At 40.9% G+C, this 14,863-nt stretch overlaps 1 protein-coding gene across 3 annotated transcripts in view; it reads left to right on the forward strand.

Annotated features, from left to right (window-relative positions):
* The first annotated feature begins 2,460 nt into the window (after positions 1-2,460).
* The window catches only part of CTNND2 (catenin delta 2), a 701,753-nt gene continuing 689,350 nt past the window's right edge, over positions 2,461-14,863 (forward strand). For 2 of the 3 annotated variants that reach the window (XM_015653594.2, XM_015653620.2), the window contains exon 1: positions 2,462-2,776. In XM_015653594.2, the coding sequence (XP_015509080.1) occupies positions 2,740-2,776 (37 nt within the window). In that variant the 5' untranslated portion in view covers positions 2,462-2,739. Of the gene's footprint in view, positions 2,777-14,863 lie in introns of all 3 variants that reach the window. The other variant, XM_015653580.3, reaches the window with a different exon arrangement.

Consider the following 14,863-nt stretch of genomic DNA (forward strand, 5'->3'; position numbering starts at 1 on the left):
TGAAATCCCTCTCATGCAGAACTGATGTGAAAGGAAGAAACCTTGTGAGAGAAGAACAGATTTCAAACACCTCACAGATTCTTCCAAAACCCTTCTGCCTCCAGGCCTCACTTTCTCTACAGGGGGTCTATGTGATTATATTTCTTTATTGTTAATATATTTAACTTCCAGGCTTACAGCTTCCATACTAACTACTCAGATCAGTATAGCCAGCTGGGTAACCTTTGCAGCCTGGGAAAGAATCAGATGTCTTAGGTTCATTCTTCACTAGCACACACTACATATCCTTCAATTAGGTCAGATATGTACAGTCCCCAGGGCCATGAAATGTCCCTATTACATGGGAATACTTGAGGGGGAATGGAAGGAGGACAAAGCCTACTTCTATTCTTTCAATCTTCTTTACCTTTATTGACCTTTCAGATCTGAAATAGAGGCTGGGCTGCAGAAGGTAGATCGCAAGATGCTATGGCATAGCTACGATACTGTGAAACCCAGTAATTTTATTATCAAGTGCATCTTGAAGTTTAACTGTAAGACAGTGACTCCAGTCCTTTCAGTTCAGAATTAGATGTCTTTCTCAGGCTGGGAATCAAATCCAGGGTCTTGCACTTAGCAGACAAAACAAACTTTTGGTCCGACCAAAATTTCGGGCAATGGACTAGTTGGACACTTCTTTACTCAAGTCAAGACTGGATTGACCACCGTGTTATGCCACCAGCAAGCTCCCCTCTATAGCTGCAATTCAGTAGGCATCAAGACATGCCAGACAAGAACCTAACAATGAGGTTTTTCTGCTTATTCTAGATTTGAGCCCAGAGGTGCTCTTCTCACAAGTCCTAGTCAAACCCTAGAGCAAGGTCTAGATTGGCATTGAGGGGTGCTGCCAGGCTGAATCAACCTCAGCTGAGGGTGATTCGACTTACCGATTTTGTCACAAATGGATGGGCCACCTTTGCCTAACACAGGGAAAGGGCACATACTAGTCATCTATATGGTCCAATAAATATGGAAATAACCACCCCGTCCCCCCCAAAAATGACCTCAGGCCTAAAACAAGGCATTCTGGGGGTGGGAAAACGTGGCCTTCGGTGTTGCCGTGACATTAAGGGAGAGGTAGCCGCCTCAGCCATCCGTCAGGAAGAAGTGGGGTCTTCAGCCAGGTCAATCTCCTGCTCGCAGCAGAGTTTGGGGAAGCTGCGAGAACGCCAAGCGAGAGGTGGCAGCAGCGAGTCGCCGTGCAGCCCGGTGGCGGCGGTCGGCCTGTACCGCTGCAGCCTCGGCTCAGCCCGGCTGCAGGTATCGCCGTCAAGCCCGCTGCGGGGCCCGGCATTACTTATCCTGTGCGGCGGTGCGGAGCTGGAGGGGCGCGGGTAGGATGGATGGAAGCGCCGTATCCCGCGGGAGCGGCCCGCCTGGCCGCCCCTGGCGCCCGGGGACGCGCGGGTCCCTCCCTGCAGAGCAGGTGCTGGGACCGCGCGGTCAGGCAACGAAATGACTGCAGGCGCTGCCCGGGCGCCTCGGCCGCCCCTGAGGCTGTCCCCAGAGCCGCCCTGATGCTCAACCTGCTGCCAGCGTGAATTAGCAGAGGTTACCCTGGGCAACAACCCAAAAAAATGGGGTGGTTGTGTTCAGGTACCAAAACTCTGAGCGGCAAGTTGAAAGGAGCCGTGGAATGGCAACTTTCAGGTGAGTGCTGCAATTACATTCCACACAAGTTTCGCAACGAAGAGTTAAGAGTGCGCAGGAGTAAAACAAGACTTCCATATTCCTTACCCTATTTGCTCGCAAGTAGACTTCTGAAAACATGGTAGGATTTCCACCTAGGTTTCCCAAGCATGGGAAGAGAGACCCGAGGTAGACACGAGCCGGGTAACGGGCTCTTGCCTGCCTGTCGCTGTCACCGTTTTGGCTGGCAGACCTCAAGTTCCCAACCCATGACAGCAGCAGCCGCGGTGACTGCTAATGGGCTGCTCCCCACCGACGACCCCCGCCCCAGGGTGCGCTTCCACACCTGCTCCCTCCGCCCTGCCTCCCCCTTCCCTAGTAAATCAGAGACCCCCCGGCCGCGGGGTTCTGAGGGAACACGGGGACGCGCCCCTTTGCGGCGAGGCTGGGGGACCCGGCCCAGCCCGGCCCTACCTCAGCCCCGCCCGGCACAGGCGGCGGCGCCTCATCGGTAGCGGGGCCGCCCGCCCCCCTATCTCCCCCCTCCAGCGCCGGCTGCTCGGCCGCGGCGGGCGCGCTCCTGCTGGGGAGGGGACGGACAGGGAGGGGCGGAGGCAGGAGGGAGGGAGAGAGGCAGGGCGTGCGGGAGCGCGGCGGCGGCAGATGCTGCGGCGGCGGCTGTGTCTCCTTCGGCCACATCCCGCGGCCGGTGCGCCCGCCCGGCGCGCTGCGCTACGGCGCCGCCGCGCAGCCTGCCCCAGCCGCCGCCGCCGCAGCGGCCCCGCGCCTCGCCCCAGCGGCGGGGCGGTGGATGCCGAGCCCTCCTCGCCCCGGCAGCCAGCGGGCAGCTGTCCTGCGGCCGAGCCCCTCGCAGCCGGATCGGCTCTCTCGCACGGACACGGGGACACACGGGCGCACACGCACGCCCGGGGGGGGGCAAGCCGAAGATGCTGCAGCTGGGCAAGGTCAGGACCTTGCGGTGAAGCCCGGAGCCGTCGCTCGCCCCCCCCCCACCGGCGCCCCCTTAATTCTTGCTTAGCGGACTGAGGATTTGCTCTTGGGTTTTGGTATATGTTTGGGAGCAAGCAGGCTGAATCGGCGCCGATCGGTGAGTACGACAGTCACTGTAATGGTGCCAGGTTCGTCCCCCTGCCCCCCCCCTCCCCCTTCCCTCCTGCGTGATATTTCTTCTTGGTGCGGGGTCCTGCGCTGCTCCCCTCGGCGAGGCAGCCGGGCAGGGCTGGGCTGCGAGTAGCGGTATTTGTGTCCTCATCCGAAAGGTAACAAAGTGCGTTATTTCCTCATGGTTCTTTCTCCCGGGCCTCCCCCCCTCCATCGCTTTCCTCCCTTTCTTTCTACGTTAGTCGTTGCTTATGTAGGGCATCCGCGGCACCGTGTCTCCCGACGCCCTGCACTAATGTGCTCGTTACGGCGGTGAAGTCATGGGCCAGGGAGAAGGAGGAAGAGGAGGAAGAAGATGAAGGGGCCTGGGGACCCGCGGACGGGGGCAGCGCCCGGCCCTGCGCGGAGCCCGCGCCCTGGGGCGGCTCCGAGAGACGGCTGCTGCGTGTTTCTGTGTGTCTGTGTTACGTGTGTGTACGTCTATGTATGTGTGTGTGCGGAGAGGTGTGTGGGGTGTGTGTTCTTCCTTTGAAGCCACCGTCTGCGAAATCCTGCGCTCGAGGAGCGGGCGGAGGGGGTGGGGTGGGGAGCCGCGATGTACGCTGTGATGTTTCGTTGATCTATATTTAATGGCTGAAATGAGAGATGCTTTTCTTTCCTTTACCCTTACCTTACTCTTATTCTGGTGTGTAATGTGCTTGCATCGATCGGTCAAATCGTAGCTTCAGCTGAATCAAGTCACCACAGAGGAAGGAGGTGCAGCGGCACAGGCAGTATATGTAATACACAAATTCATCTGGCCGGGGATCTTGGAGGAAAATGAAAACACCCATAAGAGGTATAATTTTAGAAACCATGTTTAATTTCCCTTGGAGGGACTGGAAGGATGAATACATGGAAGAGTGTAATACAGTATCTTGTGCAGTTACATTTCTTATACTTTGTAAGGGTGTGCTTTGTTTGGATTCAGGGTATCACTGTTAACCCTATGCGTTACAGAAAAGAAAAATCCAAAACTTGGAAGAAATATTTAGAAATGAATAGGCTCCTCTGTTGAACACCCAGCTTTTAACTTTAGTAGCTGTAGTAATATAGTGATATCTATATATATATTACTATATATATATAGTAATATGTAGTGATATCTGTGCCCCTTAAAACATGCATGCCTTTTTATTTGCAATAACAAGGTAAAGTAAAAACTTCACATTGCATTTTCAGTCTTTATATGTAACCTATATGTGAAGTCAAAACAGTGAGTCAGCTTGAGCTCTGCTTTGTAGCAAACCTCTCCATAGGGTACGTCAAGACTTACGTACTTCAAGACAGAGAGAGGACAACCCAGAATTATATGGAGTTTATGTAAGTCTGTTGTGTCTTTTGCAAAATCAGGAGAGGGAAAAAATCTTTAACATTCTGTACTTCAGGATATATTCATCCTGTCTTAAAAAATAAACTGATTATGTAACTTATGTAGGCTGGGTTTATCTTTTTCGGACAGCCTAGCTTGTTGGCCAGTGTATAAATGATATGGCATGAAGGGGTTAAGGGCAGGTCTCCAGAAAAGGCTGCTGTATATCCTACATGTGTTGCCTCTGAGACTCAAGTGGCTTTAGGGCTTTTGTTGCCTTTACACAGGTTACCTGGGGAGAAGCCCCAACACTAAACCCAAACCACTTAGAAAGACTGTGATATTTAAGCAGAACATTATACGATGATCTAATACCCTTGTAAGACTAATTTCTGAGCCAAGCTGGTGAAGCTGTCTCATTTTAGTCGTGAATGACATTATCCTTTGGGAACCTTGACTATCAGTTGAAAAACTGCAGAGAACTTGCGATCGATCATCGTCATTTGTAAAAAGTTGATTAATAGCTCGGGACTGGGTTGAATGTGATTATGTTGAATGTTGTAGTTCCAATAGAGGAGATCACATCTTGATCACGTTGTTCAGAGATGGTTTTTGCAGTCTGTTATATAAGAGAGGCTCGAAAAAAAAAGGAGTAGCGGGCTGTGTTATGTATACGTACTGAGGGAAATACCCCCCCAAAGCTGCTAGTTGGAAGCAAAGTATTTATTTCCAAATACCAGTTGCATGACTTTTTGTGGATTGTAAGAAGAATGCTTTTGGGAGAGGACTCCAGCTTGAGTTCTGTTGTTCAGGTGCCTTAATAGATGTTAAAAGCAATAAATAGCTGATCAGTGACACAAGCCGCTGACTTTGGCTGTGGGTTTTTTTTATAACAATACCAAGATAATTTCGTCCTCGCATAATGAACTCTAACTGACAGCTGCACAAAATAGAAATAGTAGCAGCCAAAAAAAAAAAAAAAGGTTTTTGCACAATTTTAATTTGCATAATTTACCTTTGCTGGCTGGTATCAATTTAATGACTATGGTTCGGTGTTGAGTATTTGTTGCTCAAGACACGTGTAAAATCAATTAATGCTACAAAGGAAGTGCTGGAGTAGTTTATTTTAAGGGTTTTAAGAAAAGCCTTTTTAGGTAGGAGTGTAGATTGGCATGTAAATGGAGCAGATAACAGAATCAGCGGAACTCATGAGTGTTAAATTTTGCACTAAATTTCAGATATATTTTCTATTTCATGGTTCAGTGTGATATGATTTTTAGAGTTGATCACTTGTGGAAATTCCAGCATATTTTTGTTAGGATTTCAAGCATATATTTCTATCCTAGAAGCAACTGTTTTTAGAAGTATCAGCAAGATAATGCATTATTATAGTACTTTTCACTTAAATAAGGTCCTGTGGTCTTGATGCTTATTGATTGTGCTTGTAAGCCATGAAGTTACAGCTGAGGTTTGACAAAAATGAAAAGGATTGTTTTTTCTCTTTGAAGTTCTCAGTAAGATCTTATTAGAGGATGAATTTTGATGCCTATTTAACTGCACAATATTAAGTTTAGTAGTAGAATTATTAATAAAGTACAAGTAAACAACAGACCTTAATAGAGACAGGAATTTTAAATATGGAAAATTTATTTCTTAAGTGACAGAATTACTCTCGAATAGGACTAAACCACATTTGCTCTTTAAAGAAGAGATTGCTTTTGTCATGGCAGAAGATATTATACCAGGAAAAACATTGTATTTCTGACCTTTTTTAATGGGGGCATGGTGGGAAAAGTATTTTTCTCTCATATGAATAAGAAGCCTCCGTGCAGGACAAGTAAGTAGTCCTCTGCTCACACACTGCAAAACCACAGGACCCTTTGGCTAAATGGTTCCTTCATAGTTAGGATCACCTGGAAAGAAATCTGAATCCAGCATGACACACTGAAACAATTTCTTCTATCTCCTTGGGATGTGCTATCTTAGTGTAGTGAATGGGTTGTAAAAGCAGATTGCCTGACCAGATTGTCTGGCATTATGCTGGACAAAATTTAAATTCAGTAGTATTGAAAAGGAAATATGGTGTCTGTTTGTATGTAAACCAGTTGCCATGTTAAAAGATTTATTTTTTTTTCTTATATAAACTGCCAGTTTAGTCTGGAACTAAGAAACAGAGAAACATTTCATTATCTATGAAAGCAAGCATTTATTATTTGTTTAAATTGCTCTTGGCATGGTAACTTCTAGTGCATTCTACTGGCTCTTAATCTGCCTATTCTACTTTACAAAATTCTATTATAGTATATAAGCAATAACTTCAAGACACATAAGGCGTGGAACAGAATGTATTATGTTATCCTTTTGGTTACTGCCTATTTTATTAAAGCTTCTGAAAAAAAAAATAAAACAACAAAAAATCACCCAACCTAAACTCCCTCAAGAAGCCCCCCAGGTTTCTAATGAAACTTTAAAACTTTGTGCTTCTTAGAGCTGCTGAAACAGTGTTAACCTTCTAAAATTCATATATAAAATAACCATGTTTGATGTTACATTTTGTTTTAGTTTATTGTGTTAATCATAATAATTCTACTTTATAATGAACTATTATTTTCCACTTAATTCATTTTAGGAAGCCACAAATATGTAGAGTCTGAGTTGTAGCATCCAAAATCAAGAAAAACTGAGACCCAAAGCGTCTTTACATAAAACATACTGTAGGGAAGGATTTTTCATTTTCCCCTCCTTTGTTTTCCATGTTTTTTTCTTCCAGTCTTTTTTTCCTTGCCAGATTTGCAATTGATTTCTTCATCTCCCAAAAATCTTCACAGTACAGCAACTTCCTTTTGGCCAAGAAAATTACTTTTGGAAACTGACAGTGTAACTTAAATTTGCCTGCTTAATGTAACAGAAACATTTTATTTTTTCAGCAATAGGTTCATTCTCCTGTTCAAATACTGTCAGTTGTTATGCAATTAAGTAGCCAAGATATCCCTTTAAGGCTGAATTTTTGAAGGTAGCCAAATTAAATAAACAGGTAGTATATATATGTATTCTGATGGGATTCATAATTGTCTTAAATGCACTGAATAAGATGTAACACACATTCATTTATATCAGATTTATATTAGATAGTTTCATCCAAATTACTAAGATGCTTGGGAAAGTAATTAGAAGTAAGTTTCAGTCTGGTGGTAGAAGATTGCTGTACCTTTTAGCTTTACCTTTTAGCTGCACCTTTAGGATGATTATAGGTTGTAATCTTCATCCTGTAAAAGTATATGCTTTCCATCAGAACCAGCAAGCAGTTTGGAAGGGTGACCTGGCAAGGATGCTCTGAGAGGTAACTTACAGCCCCAGACAAATGAGCTTCAAGGTATTTTAACTCCTACTTCCCAAGAGACTTCTACAATTGTTGAAGCTGGGTATCTGAAAACAATGCACTGGATGTTATAAATAGAACATGTGAAGTTTTTTGTTTTTCTTACTTTTCTTTACTTTCTTTAGTTAGAAAAAACTTTTTTTTATTTTTCCACCAAAACGCTGAAATTCATGAACTTGTATGTTTCTAATATGCTAGCTGATCTGTAGGTGGTTTTGGAGTTTTTGTTTGTTTGGGGTTTTTTAATATATACATTACTTTAAATTGATGCGAGCAAAGAGTGTAGCTTTTCTGAAGATGCCATAAATGAATCAATTCCTGGCATGTTGGCTGGGTAGTAATCAGGTTTCTTCAAAAACAGGTTGTTGTTGCCCCAGTCAAATTTACTTGTTAAAAAATAATCATTCTTCTTGACAAGAGGTTGACTGTTACTTTACCTGTTTGGCATATGGGAAGGCAAAAGCTTTTTCATGGTCTTTTTTAGCGTGAAATACGTCATGACGTTAGATATGGATGTTCATATTCAGCGAAAAGCAGCGTGAAAAGGCAGAAGGCTAGGTCAGAGAATGGTTATCAAAGGAAACAACAACTCCAAGCTTTTCAGCAATGGAAATGCCTCAGGATTAAACATGTAAATCTTGCTTGTACAAACCCTGTTGTTGTCTTGTGTGTCAGAATTTTTAGAGTCAGTTCTTTAAATAAGCAGATACTTGGAGACATTCATATTTCTTCTGGCAACCAGGCTTCAGGACAACTTTTGAACATGCCTAATGGCATCATCTAATTTGTGCATGGCATGATACCATAGTAGGTCAGATTCTGTGTGATCAAGAAATTGAAGTCTCATGGAAAGTTGTAGTTGGGTAGTTTAGTGTAGGTACTAAATAGTACCTACATAAATATACAAATACAGGTTTGTATATCTAGCAAATTATTAAAAAAATAAAAATCTAGGTTAGTCTGAGCATTCTGAAAAAATTTAACAAAATGATTAGTCATATATGATACTTTCTGAGTACTTCTCATGAAGCACCTGTGCTATTGATCACCGCATGATGGTAACCTGAACCTTCAGTTCAGTGCCTAACCTTGTCTGACCTAGTGTGCTTAGAAATGCAATGACCAGAACAAAAAAAATTCTGGGTATTTAAAAAAGTTTGTATTCTAATGAAGGAGGTTGACAGTAACTGATGAGTCATGGAATTCTTTCTGCAAATGGTTTTGAAGCCTGAGTTACAAGGATAATGTGATTTTATATGTGGATTTCCACTGCAGTGCTGATGTATGTCATCTGATGGTACAGGGCAAAATTTGGAAGTGTGATAGTGCATCTCTTCTTTATAAGGGTCAAAAATATAGAATGCATTCTCAAAATTTTCATTACAATTAAATCAACAGAAGACTGTTGGCTTCTGTTTACTTCTGACAGTTTACTGTGTTAACCTTCCCAACAGAAGGATTTTGAGTAACAGGGTTGGAAGTCCTGTCCTGTTTACAGATCACCAGGTTACTTCCAGATCTTCTCAGCTATGTCTGTGTGATTTTCAGACTATAATATTTGGCCCATCCTGGGAAAGAAAAAAGGGCTATAATCTGCCACAGACCTTAAGGATTAGCTACTACACATACATTCATTTTACTGATGACTTACAGCACCCTATAGTTGAATGAGTAGGAGATAGGGAACACCAATTCCTCTTTTTCTGCCACAATAAACATGATAGTCCCCTACAGATTTTATAGATTCATTAGTATGTATTTTTGGTTGAAAGTGTTTCTGACAAGCTTGCCAGATTATTGCACTTATTTTTCACTTCTGACTTCTATTGCCTTTACCAAGAAGAAGTAAATTATTGCATAGAGCCTCAGGAGTCTTGGGAGACTCTGACTTTAATCTCTTCAAAGAAGAACGGACAGGTTGAACTTAATTAGAAACATGCATTTCTAATCAAAGGGTAATTTTAGAATCACAAGTTTTAAGAACTGGCATTAAAAGCAGAATCACAATACCAAAAAATCTTTGGTATTATGAAGCCATGGTGAAGTATATTTGTGAAGCATAATGCACTATTCTGATAAGCAATTGTTTAATACTCTTAGGTACATAGGCCTTCCTAATATGTGTCATTACACAGTTTTTTCAATTTAAAAAAATTCCAGATACTGCAATTCTGGTCAAATTATGGAAGTTTGTAAGCCCCTGAGTATTTCCACTGGGATCATGTGCACTTAATTCTCAATGCAGATTCTGTAATGAGCACCCAAAGGATGGTTAATACTCATCATTTCAGAAAGGAGCAAGCATTTCCTCATATTCTATGTGTTTTACACAGCATAGATCTGTTCAGCAAGTACTCTGTGTGGATGAAGTGTAAAGCTATGGTGTAAAATGTAACCGTTATATTTCTTCTTTGTCTTTCTTGAGACTGAGTTTTGATTAGTTGGCTCACATGTTTCCCCTCTACAAATACCCTATAAGTAAAAGTAGCCAAGATTAATCTGCTTATTAATTCTTACTTTTCTATCCCTAAGTCTTGGAGATACAATGCATGTATAAGTCTCGCTGTTTAGCTTTTGTTTTGTGGTTTTTGGCCAGTCAGTCTGAAGAGATATGAATTTTTTGTAGTGAGTAATAAATATTTCTTCTATTTCATGTGTATTAGAATAACAGTATTTGAACTCAGCAGAGATGATATCTGTTTTTGTGTGGTAAAACCAAAATTCCAGGTTTTGATCATGTTTTATGCCTTCAATCTAGCTTCAAGTGGATAAAACTTTACACAGATATATATATAGTAATTTAGTTTCATTTCCAGAATAAAATTTATATATTCAATAATTTTTTTTTAATTTTTTTGTAAGCAAGTGCAACACTGGTATTTGAGGAATATGCTATACCTGACAGTGACAGTTAAGTGGAACATAAACTTGACCTACTTTTAGGATTTTGGGACATTTTGGACTTTTGAGACCTGGCATCTCTGACCTCCTGAACATGCTGGTGTCATTTCATTGGAAAGCTGGCTGAGCAAAGCCACTTCAAAGAACCTGATTTTCCTTTTCGTGTATGAAGTCCCTATATCTACTTACTCAGAGGAGAGCTGGCCAGTGAGGGGGAGCAGGGTTTCCTTCACAGCTGTTCTTCCCACTGGAGTCCTCAGGCTGACATTGCTGATGGATTACTCTGCCTGAGACTCTTTTAGCAAACTCTCCCCTCTAAAAATATTTAGGGAGGAACTGCTTGGCTTTTGATCAGTGGTGATGAAAATATTTCAGGTTCCCAAATGACAGATTGTTGGTGATCTATTGACAGAACAGACTTGGAGCAACAGTGTTTGTCAAGGACCCGAAGAGCCTGCAATATAAATTGCTTTTACATTTTGGGGTTTGTTTTGTTTTCATTTGGAATTTTTTTTGTTTGTTTTTTCTGTATGTAATGTCCAAAGCAAAGAAGATCTGAGATACTGGTTATAGCGGGCGAAAAAAAGGCTGGATGGCAATCTTGGGACAGGGAGACAGACTGGAAGGTATAACTACCCTGTTGTCATGTTGTCAATGAATAGGAAAGGTGCTGATTCAATATCTTAACACAGGTAGTTGATCCAGTCTGATGATTTCTAGAAAATACTTTAAGAAATACATTTTTGGGAGTGTTTTATTTACTAAAGTTCATCAGTTCTAACAGAACACCTTGCACAGATAAGCAAAATAGAGTTTGACCATGTTTAAGAAATGCTTGCATGCATATATTCTTCTTTTGGGCTATAAATACATAAGGAATTAGTTGCACTTCTGTCAAATAAATAAATTTCTCTCTAGCATGCACATTTCATAACTTGCATTTTAATCTCAAAAGCAATGTAATGTAATCTCCCTCAGACAAAACCCAGGTGTACTCTTGTTGAATTTGGTAACAGAAATCCAATTGATTCTGTGGGACCCCTGTGTTTTACTAGATGTCCCTTAGTAAAAATCTTTTATTCTATTGATTCAGCCTTCTTTCACTTGACTAGTAATTCCACAAGATAATCTTTGCTATGAAGAAGCTGTGGTAAGCTTTGTCAGTGTTTTTTTTTGTTTTGTTTTGTGGGTTTTGGTTTGGTTTTTTTTGTTGGTTAAACTTCTTTTGTGTGGTGGAGGTTTTTGTTGTTGTTTTTAAAGAACATTACTGTTATCATAAAAGAGGCAGGACAAGTAAACTTAGTAGTAAATAGTTTTTGTAATATTTGGTCAATATATGAGGGTAGGAGTAAAAATGGTGGAGAAATGAGAAAGAGAAGGAAAAGATCAGAATACTAGTTTATTTAGCTCCCTTATCTTACTGAAAGATTCTTCCTGACCTGTAGAACAGTATAGTTCTGGAAGTATAAGTTTGTTTACCTGATAGTATAATATGCTTGTCATCAAATGGAATTGCTCTCTAGGAAGTTATACAGACCTCCTAAAACAAGTGACTGAGTTTATGGAAATATGGTTCTTGGGAATAAAGCAATTTATTCTTCCCCTTCTTCTGTTTTGAAATTCATTTCTTCATAAGGTATTTAGAATGCCTCCAGTAAAATACTGTAATAAAGAAGCAAGGACTCCTGATTTTTGAAGGGCTTAATATTCTCATCTTAACATTCAAGTATCCATGTTTTTCAAATACTTTTCTAATAAATCTTTACTTCAATGAGGTCTTTTGGTTCCACTTCAGATTTAATAACTAAATAGTATTGGCAGAAGGCCAAAAATAAAGTTTTTTTTTTTTGTACATGGTTTTGTTTGGGAATGTCAAATTTGCATATACTATGCAATGCCCTCCTGTTTTTGCTAAACAAAAGAGAACAGGTGGTGGTATTAAAAACATGAGTTGATCAGGAGGAATAGGACAAATGGAAAAGTGACACAGTCTTAAAATGCAGATGTATAGCTGTGCTTCAGAAATAAATGTTGTGTCTAAAACCTAGTATTGTGCATTACATTACAAATCTCTTTCACATCCACTACAGTAAGTTGCACATTTAAGGGAATAGGATGCAAAAATAAAATTATTTTAGCCATTCTCAAACCCCATGGAAGTAGTAGAAGATTTATTGTGGTGATACTGCTTCCATTAGCTGACCCAAAACAGGACACACATCTCAAGTCATACCACTCCAACATGGAAGGTTCTCGGCAAATTATACAGGCAAGTTGAGATTCTGTCACTTCCACTTACTGGTGAGGCTGATTTTTTTTGTCTGAATGGGAACAGCCATTGAAAACTTGTACCACTTCTATGTAGACTTTTTTACGTTTAAGTATGTTCCTCCTTGATACAGACAATGATGGATGTCTGTCTCTCTTATACCATCTACTTAAATTGGTTGTACACTAACTATTATGAACTACTGTAGTCTTGTTTCACTGTAAGGAAACAAAATTTTTTTGCTTAAAAAGCAGTAAAGAACTTTCTCTGAGTTTCAGGTGCCCACCACACTTCCTAACAACATGACAGAAAGTTTACGGAGTTTAAATTCTCTCTCACTTTTATTTTAAAACTTTTATTTGGATAGCAATATCCCATAAACAAATACATGTCCATTCAAGAAGCATGGAGAAGAATGGTTATTTCTGATTGTTTTATCAGTATCCAAAGTTTGCAGTTCTGTCCATAATCCATGAAGGAAAAGGGTTAGAGACTTGTAATTGATTTCACAATACCAGGTTTTAGATACAAAGTGTAATTCAGAGGCACAGCTATACATCTGCATTTCACAGGAACAGTTGAAGAAAGGAGTGCCAGCACAAAACTTTTTCTTTTTTGTACATGAATCATTCTAGAGCTCCTTCAAAAAGGTGGCTTACCTTGCTGAATGAGTTTATAGAATATTGTGTAATAATTCTGATGTTTTAATCTTCACATTTTTCATACATCTGTAGAAGAGAAGACTAAAAGGGACTTGCAATTTAAATCTGAGAATTTATACATCTAAAACTTCTCAAGTTTGATGATATATGCAGAGCTTTTAATAGTACATAAATATGACATTCAAATATTAACCAAAACATAACAGACATATAAATCAATACTTTCTATCTCTTTATTATTTCTTTCTTCCAGGCAGGCTTCCTCTTTTGAATAGACTTTTTATTTGGTTGTCTTGAAACAGTCATTAATGTGTTAAATAGAATATCATGGAAATTGCTGTGGCCTTCTGAATTCTGTTATTACCTTTTTAATTTTTTTTTTTTTTTTTTACTATTTTATAAGCTCTACACCTTATTACTACTTTACCCCTGAAATAATTTTGTGGTGCAAAAAGATATTGTGAAGGGCCCAAAGCTGCTATTTCTAGACACAGGCTGGCTCATAGTGGAAGACATAGGAGACTCCTTCAGTATGCCTGTTTGCAGCTGTTGTTTCAAACTTTCTTACTATTCTGCCTACAGGAAAGCAAACTTATCAGTGTTTGAGTGGAATTGTATTTGCCTCTTATTGATACTGAATTTCAGTAGGCTAATTTTGTTATGGAACTGGACCTTGGCCCTAAATTAGAACAGGAACTTGAACCTAGCTGTAAATATCCCAGGGTTTCTCACGTTGAAATACAAAGTGAGCTCAACACTCCTATGTGTGATTCTTTACAATAACAAACAGAACCGTAGTCTGGACTGTGCTCCATCACCCTCTACATCTGCAGAGTGGTGTGTAACCAAGTGGCCCCCTGCTGGGGGCACTTTAAGAAAGTTGCGTGCTGTAATTTCCTTAACTGCACCATGTATGAGAGACCATGTGCAAGCATACAGATGGAGGAACAGCCTGGAACCATCTAAGCAGTCATAGTGGTGGCTCTTTACTTTGAATTACATCAGTGTTTTGACAACCCTACCTAGATGACAGCCCTGTTGAGCCTCTGCTACCCAAAACACACTCACCTATGGTCCGTGTGCTGAAAAGTTCAAAAACTTATCTAGCAAGACTGCTGAAGAGAAAAGTAGTCAAGAGAGGCTGAAAATAGGACAGGAACAGACATGAAAGTAGGATCCTTGTTGCTTATGTATCCATCTCCTAGAGAATGAAGCCCTTTCCATGTTGCTTTAGCAAAAAGCTCTTGCTACACTGCTCTCAGTGCATGGGTGACATAAAAGTTAAATTTTGTTTGACCTCAGCTATTTTTTTTCAAAACAAGTAACAACATATTTTATGTGATGTAAGAGGCCTTTTTCCAAAACAGAAAATGTCATTAGGGAGCCTTTTTTACATCTCTAAGAAAATGAAAATAAGTAAAAAGAGAGTAATTTGGAGCGGTGTAAACAAGGTGGGGGATGTGGGGGGGAAGTGAACTGTACTAGATCCCTTCTCTGTGGGAATTTTGAAG

This window comes from Parus major, chromosome 2 (genome assembly GCF_001522545.3).
Source record: "Parus major isolate Abel chromosome 2, Parus_major1.1, whole genome shotgun sequence".
Lineage (NCBI taxonomy): Eukaryota > Metazoa > Chordata > Aves > Passeriformes > Paridae > Parus > Parus major.